Source organism: Ixodes scapularis, unplaced genomic scaffold, assembly GCF_016920785.2.
Source record: "Ixodes scapularis isolate PalLabHiFi unplaced genomic scaffold, ASM1692078v2 PGA_scaffold1__304_contigs__length_218370807, whole genome shotgun sequence".
NCBI classification, from domain to species: Eukaryota; Metazoa; Arthropoda; class Arachnida; order Ixodida; family Ixodidae; genus Ixodes; species Ixodes scapularis.
This window is the reverse complement of record NW_024609846.1, coordinates 103,898,539-103,917,056: the sequence shown is the minus strand read 5'-3', so window position 1 is coordinate 103,917,056 and position 18,518 is coordinate 103,898,539. Positions and strand designations below refer to the sequence as shown.

Below are 18,518 nucleotides of genomic sequence, written 5' to 3'. Positions count from 1 at the left end.
TTATGCAAAACACTTTATTAGACGAAATGAAATATAGAACTCCAAGGCACTGACGAACGTGGAAGAAAAACAACCAGTCACTTAGGTTGACTATATCAGGAAAAAAACATTTGCAGTCCACCACTGTCTTGGTGTCCTCAACAACCCATTAACATACGACATCCAGTTGAGTTGACATGAACGCGAGGGCAGGGGTTGGCCTTAAAAAAAACACAACACTGAAAAAAGGACAAGCTGGCCCGTACACGAAACAGACTTATGTTACATACTCCAGCAGCTAAGGAACGAGAATGGCAGTTAAGCAAATAAACACAATGTGAAAGAAAAGCTACTCAGTACTATCGATGAAACATGTCACTTTCAAGGCACTTCAGAAAGATGAAAAAACATAAAAGAGAGAAAGCTGTATTGTTCAAACAGCTTAACTTCCGAGGCAGAAAATGAGCATGAGCAAAGTTACACATAGAACTGAACGAAAACTTTAATCCAACTAGAAACTTTCAACACAAACAACATTATAAAAAAAAAGATGCTCGTCAACACTTGGAACTCTGAAAGAAAGCTTTGTCCACCACTGCTTTCTAGATGTAGAAAAAACAAAACAAAAACAACCTCCTAGAGGTAGAAGAGGGTTGTGCTGAGGTTCTTGTGAGGCTCAGCATGAAGTGACTGACCAGCCAGGAAGGCCAGCTTGTGGGCATATTGGCAGGGTGCCGGCACCCTGATGGTCCCCTGCAAGAGAAAGAGACATCAGTCAACTCAAGCACTGACCATGTTAGCTGCTGTAACAATAATTTTATGTGAAGTAGCTTCATCCACTTAAAATTCCATCGCAAAAATTAAAAAGAAGATAAAAGAAAGGAACTAAATGTGTTAAAAAATAAAGCACATTTTTTTTTTTTAGCATCACTTTCATAAAAGTGCTTTGGCAAAGGCCATTTTATTGCACAACCATGACAGACTTCTCAAGTGATGTTTTAAAGTCAACTCCAAGGCACTCCAGTCTTCATAAACACATTGTACTGATTCCAGAGGTGACACCATTCTTTGCATCTGGCCTAGTAAGAATGCTTAAAATAAAGGAGTAAAGTCAATTGCGAGTTTATCTTTCAAGGGTTTCTAATATAGTCAATTCTAATGAAACGAGGCACCTGCATGACTGAGAGACTCGAGGACTTCCAAGGACAGGTAAATTAAGGTGAGGGAGGAAAATAATTATAAAATAATATGCCTCTAGCGGTACCACCTGGGAAGGCACAACTGATTTAAAGCCAATTTGAAATAAGAAAACAGGGTGGCAAGAACATCAAATTTGATTTGTGAAAAATAAAATCCAACTGAAGGAGAGAAGAAAACTAATTGGTTAAATTAAAATTAAAAATGACTAGGCCATCCTCTCGACGTCAGCCTCGCCATAGCTTTGCTCGTCCCGAGACTGACTACGTCACGATTGCGTTGGATGTCACGTGGTCTCCACTGGCTGTTCTCCGAGCGCTTGCCAGAGTGGGCCGTTTACAACGAAAAATACAGCCATTAGGCTCAAAATACACACGTCCGATTGTCATTTACGGATATTGTGCATCATATTCGGCATATTTGTGGACACGACGGGTATATTTCAAATTTCGTTGAAGTATCCCTTTAAGGCATCCGTTGCCTTGAGGCATGGAAGGCACTCCAAACGTGGAAGGTACTCCGAAACAGCTTAACCCGGGGAATAAAAAAGCTCTGGCCACCGTCTCGGCTGTTGTGTTCTCAAGCGGGTGAACTTCAGGCCAACGGGAGAAACAAGCGATGCAGGTCACTACTTAGGTAAAATCACGTGATGGGGGCAAGAGTTCGACGATGTCCACGTGCACTTGCTCGAAGTGTAGTGATGGAAGGGGAAACGCTCTGAGCAGTGTCCGCGTGCGTCGCTGTACTTTGCAACGTACAGCAACGTGAACACAGCACAACGTAAGTTCTTTGGAACTTAAGGTCGTGGGGTTCCAGTGGACTTGTCGCAGACAAGGATCACACCGTGATCTGGGAAATATAAGTCCTCAAATATCGGTGAAGTGCCAACTTCCCGGACGGATGGAAGCTCGTCGTCATTTATTTGGGCCTGTGCAAGCTCAGAATATGTAAACTGAATCTTCTCCGTAGCAATTAGGGATGTCGCGAACCACCCTAGGTTCGATTTCGAAAGGTTTCGATATTTGCGAAGCGAACTGAGGTTCGATTTCGAAAAATTTCGATATTTTCGTACCGACCGAGGTTCGAATTCGAAAAATTCGCAACTTTTGACCACAGGGGAGTTTCAAATTCGAAAATTTCGAAGCTTTCACGGTTTCTAAAATTTCGAATTCGAATATTTCGAATATTTTTTTACTTCAGGTTCGATAAATTCGAAGATTTCGAAATTCTTTGGAAAAAAATTCGAAAACTTCGAATGCTTCAAATTTTTACAGACATGAAGTTCGAACACTTCGAAGATTTCGAATTTCTTTCTGCATAAAGTTCGAAAAGTTCGAAGGTTTCGATTTTCTTTGAACGCTAAATTAAAAAAAAAAAAAAAATTGAAGATTTTGAATTTCTTTTTAATCCAAGTTTTCAAAGTTCGAAGTCCGATTTTCAAGTTTTTCCACAGTTTCAGTTTCAAATAACGTTTTCACGACTCACTGGTTTTCACAAAATCAAGTTTAGAAAAGTTAGGGTGTTATATCTAGATTCTGCGAAGTTGGTCAGGCAATTAAATGAGACGACGAGTGCTTGATTTTTCACAAAATCAAGTTTAGAAAAGTTAGGGTGTGATATCTAGATTCTGCGAAGTTGGTCAGGCAATTAAATGAGACGATGAGTGCCCCGGGCGTGTTAGAATATTTGCCAGTGCAGAATTGTGACCGCCAGCCCCCCGGGGGGGGGGGGGGGGGGGGGGGGGGGGTCGGGTCTTTATCACGCAGTAGTGATTACACGAACACACTGTTTTACGAGACTCATCCAGTTCGAAACGGCCAGGGGCGAGCAGGAGGTTGAGGCTCGGAAGAACCTTGAAGCGACTTGGCAAACTAGCTCGCCACCCCTTGCACGCTGGAAGTAATCCGATCCGGTCAAGTTTATAATTGTCCTGGAGGTTTATTTTCTGGGACGGAGGAATCGCCTCGCAAAAAGCACAAAAGCCGACACAACTCGAGGTCGAGGAGCGTTCTACCATACAAGTGGCGTCGGAAGAGGAAAAACGGGGGGAAAGAGGGTAGCGGGGGGGGGGGGGGGGGGGGCTGGGTTTCAGCTTTTTTTTCTCCCTTGCAGGTATTTCGGACTGTTAAAGAAAACAATACGGGGAAAGAGGGCGTGGTCGAGCTTATTTTAATCTGAAATTATTTATGCATATGTGTAGCTACTGTCGCTCTTCACTGCATAAAAGGTTGCGTAGATGGTCATTGTTAGAAACTCGTTGTCAGAAGGCACTACTCGTCACATGCTTAGTGGTTCGGAAGTTTAAAGCTGTCTTTTCGACCTAAATACCTGTGCCAATAAAAAAAAAAAAAAGAATAAATGCAAGAATAAAAAGCAGGAGAAAAAAAAAAAAGCTATCAAGAATTCGTCGGAAGTGTTCTATCGCATATTCAGAGGTTCAGAACTTCGAAACAAGTTTCTTTTACCAAAATGTGTACAGGCTAAAAGAAATACGTCCCAGGAACGTGAAGCGAAAAAAAAAAAAAAGTTTTCTTTTAATGACGTGCTGAACTTAAACACTATTAGATATGTACTGTCTGTGGTGTTAATTTAAATGCGATACCTCAAACAACTTAGACGAAAATAAATATCAAGTTTAGGTCAGAATTGCAAGCAGATACATATTGGGACATTTCTTCGAAACTCACGTTGAATAACAATCATCACATCTTAGGACGGCACTTACCTAGGCTATACATAGATCATTCTTAAAAAAGTATACCATAAATAGCTCCGGCTGCAGCGTGCTTCAAATCTGGCACAAATGATAATCGTCAAAAACCCGTTGTCCTTCCTCGCCCCTTCGGGGATTTATTTCTTTAAGGGGGAACACTGGTCTTGGAGCTTTTTTTCTTATTTTACGACCAAACCAAATGAAATTGCACAAGCTTGTTCAGTTTTTTGTGCTGATTTCATATATCTGGTAATTTTCTCAGTCAGAAGAATTGTCCTCAAGATAATTAAAACTTGCCTGCCTTTGTTTGGAGGAACGATAGGGAAAAAACAGCTCAATAAAATATCCTTTTTAACAAATGGCTAGATACTATGAAGTGTAGAGAATACAATGTTGGAAGTACTTTTAAGATAAACCCAATATTAGTAATTTTACCACACATTGAAGCTCAGTGCTCAATGCATGGCGAACAAGTAATAAAACAGAAGATTAAATAAAAAATTTTCTAGACTTATATTAAAAAATCTTCTCTCAACATTGTATGCTTCACACATTTAGCTACACATTTCAGGAGAGGTTATATTTCTATCTGCTCTAGATGCTGGGATATCCCTCCTGCAAATTTTCAACAAGTCCAAAAATTGTGTTTTGTGAAAACTATGTTTTAGAGTCAGCTTCAGCGCACAATCAGCCCGCATAGACATTATAAATTGATTTATAGCTCAAATATTCTTCTATGAAATTAGAAGTCTGGTAGGTTCAGAAGAACAACAGCCATTGCCATTTTCAAAAGACTGCAGTTTTAGGCAGTTTTTTGCTCCGAAGACCCCTGTCTCCCCTTAAACCTAAGCATGCCAGAACATTGAAATAAACGACATTGTCTTTCGTAAGGAACGCAGCACCGCGTGTACTAATTCGAGAAAAGAAAAATTACGAATGTACCCGACTACTTGAAATCAAATGAAACCGTCCGCCGGTCTTTCGAAGTTCGACGAACGTCGAACTTTTACCCTAAAAGTTCGAAGTTCGTCGAACTTCTGACATTTCAGAATTCGAAAGTTCGAAACTTTTCGAATTCTCTTGATAAATAAGTTCGAAAATTCGAAATTCATCGAGTTTTTTGGTCAGTCAAGTTCGAAAGTTCGACAAGCATCGAACCTTGCAGCGCAATAAGTTCGAAAAAGATAGAATTTTTTAGCGTAATAAGTTCGACGGTTCGAAAAGCGTCAAAGTTCTTAGCTTAACAAGTTCGAAAATTCGACCTCCGTCGAATTTTACGATATAGACAATTCGAAAAATCGAAATCTTTCGAACCTTTCGAACCGCTTGATTCGATCATCGAAACTTCGATTCGAAAAAAGTTCGCGGCATCCCTAGTAGCAATAGCGTTAAGGTTAAGGTTATTGCATTATCTGGGAGGTTATTCGGCGCAGGCGGAACTTATTCACCTCCACAAACCAGAACGTTGGACCCTCTGCCCAAAACTTAGGACGGGTCGGGACGGCGGTAGCTCTGATTGCGAGGGGGGCATCTTGGTCAGCTCCTATAGCCATGGCGACGCATGTCCGAGTCACCAGAAATGTAATGAGCTTGGTGTAAGTAACTACATTTATATTTACCAAATTTACAAATGGTTATTAGTTCCGAGGTAGGAGCCGGACAGCGCAGAACGTCGACGCACCGTATCGCCCCAAATCTCCATGTCTCGTGGCACGCGTCAAAGATCAAGCGGTGCCGAAACGCACTGCTCCCATTGTCATTCCTGTTGTCACTGTAGCTCGGGGGCTATAATTTCAAGGAATTACCGAATCTATTCTTCGCAGTGGATGTTTCTGAACTGAACCCAAAATGTTGAGAGAAAACAAGCGGAATGCAGGTGACTACCGACTAAATTGCGTCTTGCACCAACAATATTGCTCTAAAAATTTTTCGCTTCGCATAATATTATTTTTTTGACACGCATGTCCCAACCGAATTGTTTAAAAAAAAATTATTTCTCTTTTTTTATTTAAAGCGATGCCTAAGGGAACGGGCCTTATCAGCGGCAAATGTGTTTTGCGTATTTCCTATCCCCCAAGATCTGCACAGTAAAGCGCAGTGCACAATTTTCCTCTATTCGTCCAAAGCCCCGTTTCCCGAAAACACTGAAAAATTTGTCTCTACCAACAAGACTTGCTTTGTCTGTATTTTTATCGTTCCGTTCCTCCGTTTATACTATGCAAGTTCTTCACCAGCTTGCCCGTGTTTTTACCCTTTTAGTGTACGAAAGCAGCGTCTAGAACAGGGGTGGCCAGGCCTACCAGGCCTAGGAGCTGCAAATAGAATTACGAAACTTCTAAGAGCCAGGGGGGGGGGGGGGGGGGGGCAAGTTTAAATTTTGTTCAGAGTCTGACTGTACGTATGAGTGCACAAGGCTGTACGACAGTACGTATGGAGGTACAAGGCTGCCAAACCGCGAGCCGTACTTCATTCTGCCTGAAATCCCTCCTTTTTTTTCCTGGGGAAATGCGGGAAGGGGGGAGGGGGGTCCCCTTACAAGGAATCCGCGAGCCGCGGTTTGGCCACTCCTGGTCTAGAACAAACGTGGGGGCTTTTCTTTGTGGAAAAGAGGTCGGCTATGCAACTCACAGGCCAGTTGAAGTAGAGGTGAGTGAGCTTGTACGACAGCCTCTGCATGTGTTCCGGCTTCAGCGTCGTCGTGTCGTGGATTACGTTGAAGTGAGTCGGGGCTACAGTTCCCTGGCGGACGCTCTGCGAGACCAGGTAGAAATCGTACCTGGAAGTGAGAAACAGAACAAAGGTGCAATCAGAAACTGCCAAAAAACAAAACAAATGCGTGCAGCAACTCCATCTCAGAGGGAAGGGGCAGCACAGCGTACCTCTCGGGCCTTGTCACGTTGGTGTCAATCACGGTCCCTGGCAGCGGGTTCTGGAACGCTCCACGACCGGTACCGAAGAAGCGTGCAGCGATCCTCTTGGTGACCACGATAAATGCAAGCTGGGGCCTTGAGAGGGCAAACGGAGCAATGTGTCAGTGGAGAATGCAAGAAATAAAGTTGTATAAAGTTCAGCTGCACTAAGATGGCAGCAATTCAACCAAGCTTGAGATTATGAGATAGAGCAGTGGTTCTCAAGCATGGATGTCGAGGACCCTTTGGGGCACTCGCCAAAGTGATGGGGTCTTAATGCCAGCAGTGAAAGGGGAATGGGGAGGGGATATAAAATAAGATAACTAATTGCAGTTATAGACAAGAGAAGTGAAAGGCATTAAGTAAAAGGATGAACAGATTGTAATGGCTGTACCCTTTATAGTGGGCAGTAGATGGCACCCCCTACCCAAGCTCAACTAAGCACAAACCTTTCTTTTTTCTTTTTTTTCAAGAAAAGGAGGCGGGGGTTCAGGAGAGGGCTTCGCGGACCTTAGCGGGTCAGTGGAACCCCATTTGAGAACCATTGAGATAGAAGAAAGGTGGCAGAAGAAGTCCCACCCCATTTCCCATACTTGTACTACATTCTTCCTTAGGAGCCAATGGCACAAGCAAGAGAGACCTTGCTGCTTTGAAACATTCTTCCACAGAACGAGCGCTCGCGCCAAAAGTGCATGGATCGAAGTCCGAAAGGCGGGCTAGCTCGCGCTTGTTGCTTTGGCCGAATCTCAGTTTAAGGGAGGAAGTGGGTTCTTAAAAACTATTTTTTGTTTATTGGTCTATCTCAATGATTTTTTGTGCAGGCATGTAGTTTATTGTGCTGATTTCATAACTGCAATCAGATTTCAGATATCTCTTCTTTGTCAAAAGTTATCAACAAAATAAAATATTAATTAGCTAATTTCAGGAAAAGTTTTAAAAAACCTTCTTATTAAAATTTTAATGAAAAAAAGGTATCAATTGCTTCCTAAAGAAATGCCATACAAGCTAAAGCTATTTTTATTTCTTTAGCACCATATAAACATGTAAAAAAATTAAAGTGAATAGAAGACATACAATAGGGGCTATAACAATGTCTAATAATGAAATGCCAGTTTTACATACCACAAAATATCATAATAAAAATAGCTTTAGCTTGCAGTCTAGTTCATTCCAAAGAATATGGTACCAAGTTTATGAAAATCGGTTGAGCGCAAGTGAATGAAAAAGCCTTCCTGGCCGGAGAAGAGGCTGAAAAAATCGAAGCTGAGAAAATCGACTTTGAAATTTGGGTATGCATAACTAACAACATTGAAGCTTTAGATGGGTGGAATGCCTTTGGTTTGAACTTCATACTAAGGGAGAGACACGGGTAGGGAAAGCAGACCCATATGCAACAATTGGTTAGCCCTCAGAAGGGCTTTTTTAGGGGACGTGGGGACATTTTCAAAGCACCGGCTTGTGAACGGGCGCGGCCATTCCGCACTGCTCACATTTGGCGGTCGCGAAGAACACGTTCAGCCCGTTCAAATCCACGATCACGAATTGCGTGCAGAAATCTGTCTCTTTATCCTCGACAGCGACATTGAGGAGGTCAAACTTCCGTTGTGTGGCAGACTTCTTCGCGGTCAAATCCTGCTTCATCTCGTCAGCCCGCGCCGCACGTTGAGCAGTTTCGCTTGCCGTGTAGAAATGCAAGTCGAGTCGTGACGCACCAGGGTCAAAGCCGTCGTCTTCTTCGTTGCTCACATCAGGGGCGGGCACCTCGGAAGACGATGCAGCTGCTGACACCTTGCCGCATGTCCGCCGCAAGCAACGCAACTGGCGATGCGAGCAAAGTCCTTGTTCTACGCCCGACGCTTCCGCTTGCCGTACGCACGCTGCGTTGAAAGCTTCACGCTAGGCATCGCGATCACTACCGATGTCTCCTAAAGACGTCGAGCTAAACAAAGCAGGCGAACGCCGAAAAATAACGTGCTTGAAGTTTCAAAACGCAACCGCTAGCAGACGACAAACAACGATATCGGCTGCTCTCGACTGCTTCCGCGCCGCGAGGAAGGAGAGGAGGGAGGAGAATGACATATTTCAGGAGAGGGGGCATGCGCATCGGCCAATAGCGACAGCGCTCGCTGCGGCCCGTGCTTCTTAGCCAATCGGTAGCTCGGTTTCTTTCTCTGGGGAAACGCGGTATTCTGTGCTTTCCCCGGGCGGACGCCATTTTTAATGGCGCCAAAAATGTAGACAAAGAAGCAAGCTTTCGAACGAGACCAAAATGGCCGCAAACGGGCGCGCACCGGCGGCGCGCGGAGGGCGCGCGTTTTGACATCAGTTTCCTCTTTCGGAAAGATTTTTAGCGCGTTCCGCGCGACCTAATTATCGTTTTTTTTATACTTTGAGTTTGAATTACGCTATAATAATTTGAAGAGAGGTGCTTGGATATGTATTGCACCAAATACAGGATTTCTGAAAAATGAACTTTTTCGCGATTTTTTGCATTTTTAGAACCCGCGTCCCCCCTTAAGGATAAACAGAGTATAGTACACAATGCTCGCAAGGTGTACGGACTGCCGAGACATCACACATACATACACACACACACAAAAAAAAAAAAAAAAAAAACTAATAATTTTGACAAATGATTTACGCCAGTTAACCGAGTGGTGAAGGGGGCGTCCTCCCAAACGAAAGGTGGACACTCACTCTCTGCCCGGGAACATCTCGGTGAGGAGGCTCTGGATCTGGCCCACCTCCCACTCCTGCACCTGCAGCAGCTGGCCGTCCGAGACGCCGTCCCTGAAGAACAGCAGGCGCTCGGGCACGGCCCCGTCATTCTCCTCCTGGTACTGCTTCATGGACACTGCGGGCAACCCACGGGACACGTCTCTGCACAGCTATTCCTTGTACTAGCACAGATGGTCTCCTTTTCAGTTTGTCTGCGAGCCACTAAAAAGCTACACTTTAGAGTAGGGGTTTTCAAACTGGGTTCCGCGGAACACAAGCCGCTGGCGCGTAGACCAATCTCGCATGATACAAACAAACATATCTGAACGTGACTTTTTAGCGTCTCTCAGCCATCCCTTTCATCGAGACAACGGCCGTTGGAAGCAAGTTGGAGAAGACCCGGCGAAACGACCGCGGACGCACAGAGGCAGAGGTGTACTCACGCGCCATGTGGGTCTTGAGAGCGCTGCCCAGCTCTTGGTGTGTCTGGTGGAAGCTCACCCGGGAGTACCAGCGGGTCAAGGTGCGGTTCAGGCTGGCCACAAAGCCGCCCGCGGACAGGCCCTTCTGCCTTGAGTCGTGGTAGGTGTCGTACCCGACGCACATCATCTTGGTTAGCTGCAGAGGGGACAGCACGAGCTCGCACACCGATCCACAATGCCCGCGGGCAGACACGTGCAGCCTAATTACAGTACTTAGAACGCGTTTCCGACCGATGCGTTTCCCGCGCCCTCAAAAACCGTCCCTTGATTTCCGCCCCAAGACGTCGTGCCAGTGTCATGCTGTTGCCTGCCGCAATCCTGGCGGTAGTACTGCAGTGGAGGTGGCACGGCAGACACCCATTTTGTTGCGGGTTGCTCTCGAGCCTAACAGTCCACGAAAGCTTTGGCAGCCAGAAAGTGGGACACCGCAACGACGACACTTGCATCCTCTCTTTGCCAAGACTTCTGCGACTAACCGCCAGAATTGCGACACCCGACTTTGCGACACAACCTGTTGCCACCCGAGGACCACTTTCGACGCACGGGTGGAAGGGAACGCTAAACACACTGGTCGCAAGACGCTTTCCAGACATTGTGACACAAGGAAGGGAGGCTGACCGGAATGTCGAGGGCCCAGGCTTCGCCGCCGAGCTTGCAGTTCATTTGGATGGCCACTTTGGTGGCCACGGACTTGAGGTTCTTCTTGTTGGAGATGGTGCGGCCGAGCATCACCTGCGTGTGAACTGGGGACGACAAGAGGAACGTGAGAGAGAGAGCCCCGCCGGCCTTTTATATAACGGAGAGGGCCGCCACTTACGTCCCATGTCCACGCAGGCCACCTTCTTCAAGCTGTCGTAGCGGTCCTTGCGGTTGTTCGGGAAGATGGTCATCAGCAGCTGGGTCTCCCTCGGAATGTTCTTGAGCGCGTTGATGTAGGAGCTCACGCGGTCGTCATCCAGCGTCACCCTGGAGGCACCGGAGAGACGGAACGTGAGCGGGCGTGCCATATTTCCGGCACTTAAAGGGGCTTGTGGAACGATTATAACATTGAATGAGCTTGCATCTTCTACTTTCGAAACTGTTTAATTTGTCAAAAAGACCGGGAACACATCACCTTCCTTCAAAATGTTCAGATTCCGCTGCGTAATCGTGAGGCAAAAATTTAATATTTATTGACCTGTAGCTGCAAGCGGCGGCCCTGAGAATGCTGTGGCGTGACGTCAAACAGAGACTTGTAAAAAAAAAAAATTAAACTTGTGCATCTACCTGCTCGATAAAGCAGGTAGATGCACAAGTAGATGCACAAGTTAAAGGGTTTAAACAAAATTTTTGATGCAAAATTCAATGATGTTTTAAGGGGGGATACGGCCACGAAATTCCATTTTTTTCCGAAAAAATGCATTTTCAAAAAATATTATATTTGGGTTCACTATGTTCTGAAGCATAGTTTCAGAAAGTTTTATTTATAAATGCGCAGTATTTATTTCGCAAAAAATTATTTTCGGCAAGCTCGCGGCCGCGCGCGGCGACCCGCCGAGCAAGCAGACGGCGAAGTTCGGCATTTTCAAATTAGGCCTACTCCGCGCTCGTTTGACGCAGCCGAGATATTTTACCCTCGTTGGAAGCGCCGTTTCTTCTAGTTTCTGCCCATAGAAGCTTGCTACGTTTGAGGCTATCTGTGTCCCGGGAGAACCCCGTACATACAAGCAGAAAAAACGTGGGAACTATGATACCAGCAATCCCATTGGTTGTGACCCGAAACAGGACTCACGATTGGCCGCCTGCGCGCGCTATCGGCAGCTTCTTTCGCTTCTGATCGTATCGCTAGTTTGCCGCTGTTTAGATTCGTTTTCCCTCTTTGTTCCCGGTAGTTTTTCTGCCGAGAAATGCCTGCTTCCAAAGTTAGCACTTGCAGTAGCTTTGGCCGGCGTTCTCAACGGCGGAAACAAAGGGCCGGCGGAGACGGGGACCCGTCTCCGCCGGCACCATCGTCGCCGTCTCCGCCACCGTCGTCACGATCTCCATGCTCAACTGGTGCTTGGCGGACATCGGAACCTACAGCTTCATCTCCGAATCGGATGTGCTGACCACGTTCGAGAGGAAGCTCAGCCTGCGTGATTTCGACGCGGGGATTACGGACGACCCGGAGCTGACAGACGCTCCCGTTGAAAAGCCCCTGAACGGCTCCTCAATGTGTCCGCCATGCAGACTCTTGTTGCAATTTTACTCTGCCTCAAGTGCCACGGAAAACTACTGAGCTTGCAAGAAGTTGACATCAACCTTTAGTTTGTTGTTAGCTGCTCGACTTGCGGAGACATCGTCGCGACACCGCACTCACCATCAATCGGCAAGTTTCGAGAGAACGAACTCGCGGTACGTCTAGGCGTCGTTGGAAGAGACTGTGGCATCAGTTTCACAAAGCTCACGAATCTCTTTGGGGGCCTCAACGCACTGCCCTCCTCATGCTCATGTAGTTGAAGGTGCCACCAATGACTCGGGTAAATTTCGAGTTTCTAGCATGTCCGAATATAAAAAAAAAACAAGTTGAAACTTCAAACGCATTTTTCTCAGTTTCACTTTTTGGCAGGAATTCTTGTTTTAGGAAAGCTATCATTTGACATTCTGAATACAGAGGGACATCATTCAAGGTTTTCTGGGACTAAAATTTTCTGGGGAACAAGATAGACTACTTCACAGTTCAAAAAATCTACTCCTTCATGAAAAAAAAAAATATTTTTTTGAAACAAAAATTTTACATTTTTTTTTTTAATCTTGGGATGTTCTTATATTTGTTATAACTGAATATTTTGCAATTTATTTTTTATCTAGGTTGCACTGTGGGTATTGTTCTTAACATTAAGGCAAAAAGTTTGCCACCAGCTAATTTTATTTTTCTACGATAGACTTCCTAATGAAGTGTCTTTTTTCTGAAGTGCGAGAACCGTAGCATGCTTTAAAGTTGACCAATAATGCTAAAACTTTGCAGATTATCCTTCCTCATAGTGCTGAAATAACCCTCAAAATTTGAACCAAATTGGGTGAAGGGTTCAAAAGTTGACCCTCCCAGGCCATATCCCCCCTTAAGGATTTCAAGGGTGTCAGGACTCAGAAGACACAAATCGAGGCAACCCAAAGCAAAACCGGCGATGACACGGGACACGGTGCCCACACTGCACGAGCCCACGCGCGGGTCAGTAATACACAGAGCATTGGGCTCGCGCTACCTTTCACTTCGCTGGTAGCCAGCGCACGGGAACAGGGCGGGCCAACATTGAAAACATCCACAAGCTCGGCCTTCTTTTTTTTTTTTTTTAAGTCTGCTCAGTGGGATGGTTCTTCGCTTAGCCTCTGCGGCTTTGGTCTCAGATGTTGCCAACGTTGTCCCTTTCAATGATGATGATGATAATGTGCCCTCGCAGTTTCGGTTTGCGTAACAGTTGCGGCGCGGAAAATACTGCGGTACCGCCACGCTCTCTGATAAGACTTCCAATTTTTATTTTTTTATTGCTACATCGCATCTCGGCACAGGCATGGCGCAATTCTTCGGTAAAATGACAATTTGGCGCTACATGTACCAGGATCGCGTCCTTGGCGCAATTTGGCGCAGCACTTCCATCACTGCAAATGTAGCCTTTGGAGCAACCAAAACAGTGTTTTGGAGCAGCAAAAGCGGCTTTTGGAGCAGATATTCTTAGGAAAATAAAAATATTTGTTTTAAGTGCTGTACAAACGAAGGGCACTTTGTGTTTGTGTTGTGTTCTGATGTGACGTGTTGTGACGGAACTATCTGGTTTTGTTTTTTTCTGCTCAGACATCCCACATGTGTAGAGTGCTGTAGGCATTGCCGAGCACCTCCGAAAAACCGCTTGCCCCCGTTTTACTGGTTCCCGACGTGCCAGATTTTCGTCAAAAGTAAGTAAACGTAAAACAATGAATTGCAAGCGTCCCAGGTGGTGCCTCAGTCACGCAATCATGTTCACATGCATGTGAGGCCAACTTCGGCAGGCTTGCTGTTGGACATGCTTCGTCGCGCGAGCGGAGACAACGGCTGTCCGACCGAAACCGAAACCACGCCCCTCAGCTCCGTCGCTAACTTATCCCCAAAATTGTACACAAAATGTAACTTTCGAGCATGCGACAAAAACAGTCAGTGGCGCGTGCTTGCCAGGCCGGCAAACAAGGTACAAGCTAAACACACCAAAAATAAAGATCCTGAGTGCATCGATGCAAGACATTGCGAGCCTGCCTCAAAACGTTCTTGGAGCGCTTTGTGCAACGACTGAACTTGAGACAAACAAGCACGCTGTGCGGGTTCAGCGTGCAGACATTGCCTTCTCTGCTTTAGCTTACTTCTCTTCGCCAACTTTCTTTCACAGCAGATTTTTCACGTATACCGAGGACCCTCTCGAAAGAAAGAGGAATCTAGATAATCAATAATTTGACAGAGCTGTCTTTGCATTAAGGGGAGACACCCCCTGGGAGGGTCAACTTTTGAACCCTTGTCTTAAAATTAATGAAATTTACAGGGTAGGCTGGTGGTCATGCTAGAGGGTGCATAACAAAATTTCAGGTCTGTCGGTTACATCAGAAAGAAATTAGAGCAGCTTCTGTCAGCAACACGCCTACATTGTTTAGTTAATCTATTGTTGGAAAACTATCGCAATATTCAAGATTTTTGTTTGCTAGATATGTAGCAGAATGCCTTGGAGGTGCGGCTATGGAAAGTTTTTTGTAAAAGTAATTTATTTCTATTAATTTTCTCTTCTGTGAAATTGGTCAACTTTTTGGTCTTCTATGTCTTCGACACAATGTCAACATTTTTTTATAAAAGACATCCGGAAAGTGACAAAAAAAATTCCATAGCCGCACTCCTTATTAAATTTCAGTCTGGAAAAGTGAAGAATGAGCCTTCCCTGCATTGCCACTATCAAACGATAGATTGACTAAAATGGAACGGAGAAAAGTGGAACGGAGAAAAATGCATTTAAAGTGCTCCAAACCCTACCTTTTCTTTAGCTTCGGTGGGCAGAAAATAATTTATAAAAAATTAACTATGCAGTGTAAACTAATGAAAATATCTGGGAATACTCTCTAGATGTTGGTGGCAGTGTCCCCCCTTAAAGAGGGATTTTTGTAGTAACGTATGATTTAAACAAGAGCAGGAATGTTGATGAACATGCGGCGGTAGTTAGTTTCATTTTAGAAAGTACCATATCTGCAGTGATGTGGGGACGGCAACATTCGACGTCGCGCGACCACGGTGACTGAAAGGCAGTGACTAGTGACTGGAAGGCAGTGAGTGACTCCTGCCGCGCAAAAACGTGGTTTTGTTTCACAGCATGACGGCATAGCTGGTACCCGGCACGCATAGCATCGGAGTGTCTGCACACATCCGCGTCTATCGCTGAAAATATATTTAAAAAAAAAAAAAAAGAAGAGACGAGACCCACAAGAGAGAGTGCGAAACGCAATACGCCGGGAAAACCATGCAAGACCGGGTGGACAATTGATGTGCGGTACTTTGTGTCAGGTGGCTGCTTGCACCACAAAACACAAGCCTGCTCAAGTACAGTACTCAGTTTAGTTTCGGTTTTGAAAGGCAACCTAATTGGTCCTCTGGTGCAGATTATCTATATTTTGGCGAAATGTAGCAGGATGTAGCAGGGTTAGCCCCTTGGCACAGCAATCATCACTGCAAGCGTTGGTGGCTTCGCAACGAAAACTGTGAGATACAATTCTAGCCTGATTAAATTGTCAGATAGGTTGTTCTTGTACAAAAGTAGTTATAAGAGAAAAAAAAAGAGAAGAAGTATGCCGCTATGCGCACTTTTCTTTCGCGATACTGGTGAGCGTCACCATACGCATCGCCAGAGCTTGGATGAGTATCCCCCCCGCCCCCCCCCCCCCCTTTTTTTTTTCTTTTTAAATCAATGTTTCCAACAATACATTTGGCTTTTTTTTTTTTTTTTTTTGTAATGTTATTTGATTACTACTTTTCAGAATCCGTGCTCCCGCAAACTCACGATCTTCTCAAGCCACCGTGATTCACAAAAACATGTTAATTTGCAGACTTACGAGAAATACAAGGAGAATTAAGGGCACTTGAAAGGCTTTTATCGGAATCACCGACATTCAAAGAGCTGTACAGACCCTAGAGAAGGTAACTTAAGTTATAAACAAACTAAAATACAAAAGTTGGGGAGTTCTAGTACATCATTCCGATAATCCCGAACGCTATACCAAATACTCTGCCGACAATTTTGTGCATGCATTGAATCATATTTATCTACCAAAGCTGTCCATTGACAGTTTTTCTATCTCTTTGGTTCCGGGGCAAATGACCAGGGAAAGGGAACTTACATCTGCGGCTGCTGCATGGCCACTCCCATGGGGCTGCTGACCGACAGCAGGTCCCTCACAAAGTCATGGGCATTGGGCATGTCTCGGCGGGGGCACATGACCGTCCACGAGTCCAGCCGGACCGCCTTGAACATGGTCTTGTCACGCATCTCCCTCGAGAAGTCCGCGGTCATCTGGTTCACTTGCGACTGCGGAAGGAGCACGGATGTTGGCACACAAGGTCATGGCCAACGAGACAACCACAGAAATGATGAGCCGAGGCCGCAGGTCGCAGCTCCATGTCAATTAACCCTCTTTGCCTAAAAGAAGGGACATCCCTAAACTTCAGCTAACATAACAGGGTCACTAAAGTGGTTCCTGAGATTGCCTATTTATGGTAATAAAAACCCAAGATTAGAGTGATAAGCGTCCAATTAAAGAAACCACTTTAGTGCCCCTTTAAGGGGGGACACTACTTTGAATTGCACCTTTTTCTAAAAAAAAAAAAAAAAACGCATATTCAGAACTGCAAAGTTTTGGCATGTATGGATAACGAAGAACACACTCACAAAGTCTTGTCAATGTGCACTATATTGAAATTTTCTGGAGAACACGATTGTGTACTTTCTGCATTTTTATGCTCTTTTGTTATGAAAAGTTTATATTTCTTTTAAATTAAATGTACACCAAAAAAAACTTTTTCCATATTTTTTTTTGTGGATAAATTTTATAATTTTTGAAATTTCTTTTCATAGTTGTCTGAAGCAAGTATTCTGCTGTATGTTCCAGCAAAAAAACTGGCCATTTTCACTACCCTTTCTAAACGATAGCAGATACACTTTTTTTATTATATATTTTACGTAACTCATCGTGGGATAAATTTATAGGGTTGAAAATTTCCACAGCATCCTTGTCCAGTGCTATGAGTACACCCTGCACATTTCACGCAAACAAGACAGACGGTTCAAAAGTTAGCCTTCCGAAATAGTGTTTCCCCTTAAAAGGTACACAGGTCCGAGGCAAGCATAAAAGAGAACCAAGCGTAGACTGAGGCAAACGAAGTATAGGCTGGGGCAGAATTGCCCAAAATGTTTACGAACCCACTAGGTCAGTGCAACACGCTCACATTCTAAACGGAGACACGCAGAAAACTATAGCCGTCTCCCATGCGAGGGACTACGGCCAAAGTTACGGGTCACCAAATTCAACCGCGATCCAGAGAAACCGCGCTGCATGCTGCTCCGACATGCGTATCGGCGCACGCATCTCGGGAGCACAGATACAGATGTCAAAGCTTGACCCGGCGACCCAATGCTTTGGTTGTAGCCTTTCATAAGGCGAGACAAACTATAGCAAAACACAAGCCTGCGCAATTACGCTAGTTAGCTAGGCCCACTAAGACATCCCACTGGGAAGAAAAACAGAGGCGAGCAAAGATAAAAGGGCCAACTTGGAGACCAGCTTCAATGGAAGAGCAGCGAGAAGTCTGACCCTTCAGAAGACAGTCAGCCCTCACCTTCAGTCCGTTTCCATGCACCACCTTTTCTGGCTGCACTTGACGGGCATCCACCTCCACCAGGCTCTCGGTGAACTTGAGGCCCCACTGGTTCATCTCCTTGACCACCTGCTCATTCCTGTGAGAAGAATATCAAGGTACTTCTTCACCCTCACCTTCCATCCAAATTTATTGTTAGCAACCCTCACCAATACATTCACCTCAATTAGATCATGTTGAAATTCCATTGTTTAAAACTGATCTTTTTTTTTTACAAAAAAAAGAATTGTAAATTTTCCACCGAATGCCCACCCCCAGAAAGATCACTCATCCCGCCTTTTGGGGTAATATCCGTAACAGCGTTTACCTTCCCATTCCCGCCAGATATCAATGATGCGATGTCCGACGGGAATCGCATCGGCCGTGCGATCTGCGGTATCCATACTTGTGACAAGCGTGCTCGCCGCAGTTTCCCTTGTGTTTATAGCACCGTGAAAGGTGAATCTGTTGCATCCTCAATCTGCAAGTCCATTCTCATGACATGAAAGTTCGCAGCTTGTTCCCTCTTCTTTGGTTGTTGTTTTTATCCACGATTTACAAGCGCTATATTGGTTTCTCTAATACAAGTTTGTAGCTACTTCCTATGTTTGTCGCACCATGATACTCAAATCTACTGCATCCGTGAC

At 45.0% G+C, this 18,518-nt stretch overlaps 1 protein-coding gene across 2 annotated transcripts in view; it reads right to left on the bottom strand.

Annotated features, from left to right (window-relative positions):
* LOC8036201 (piwi-like protein 1) overlaps positions 1 to 18,518 on the bottom strand; it is a 65,802-nt gene continuing 47,284 nt past the window's right edge. For both annotated transcript variants that reach the window (XM_029991960.4, XM_029991959.4), the window contains exons 11-19: positions 17,854 to 17,971; positions 16,359 to 16,546; positions 10,816 to 10,964; positions 10,617 to 10,741; positions 9,960 to 10,134; positions 9,496 to 9,652; positions 6,769 to 6,894; positions 6,518 to 6,665; positions 1 to 732 (exon numbers count right to left, since the gene is read on the bottom strand). In XM_029991960.4, coding sequence (XP_029847820.1) covers positions 616 to 732; positions 6,518 to 6,665; positions 6,769 to 6,894; positions 9,496 to 9,652; positions 9,960 to 10,134; positions 10,617 to 10,741; positions 10,816 to 10,964; positions 16,359 to 16,546; positions 17,854 to 17,971 — 1,303 coding nt within the window. In that variant the 3' untranslated portion in view covers positions 1 to 615. The remainder of the gene's footprint in view (positions 733 to 6,517; positions 6,666 to 6,768; positions 6,895 to 9,495; positions 9,653 to 9,959; positions 10,135 to 10,616; positions 10,742 to 10,815; positions 10,965 to 16,358; positions 16,547 to 17,853; positions 17,972 to 18,518) is intronic.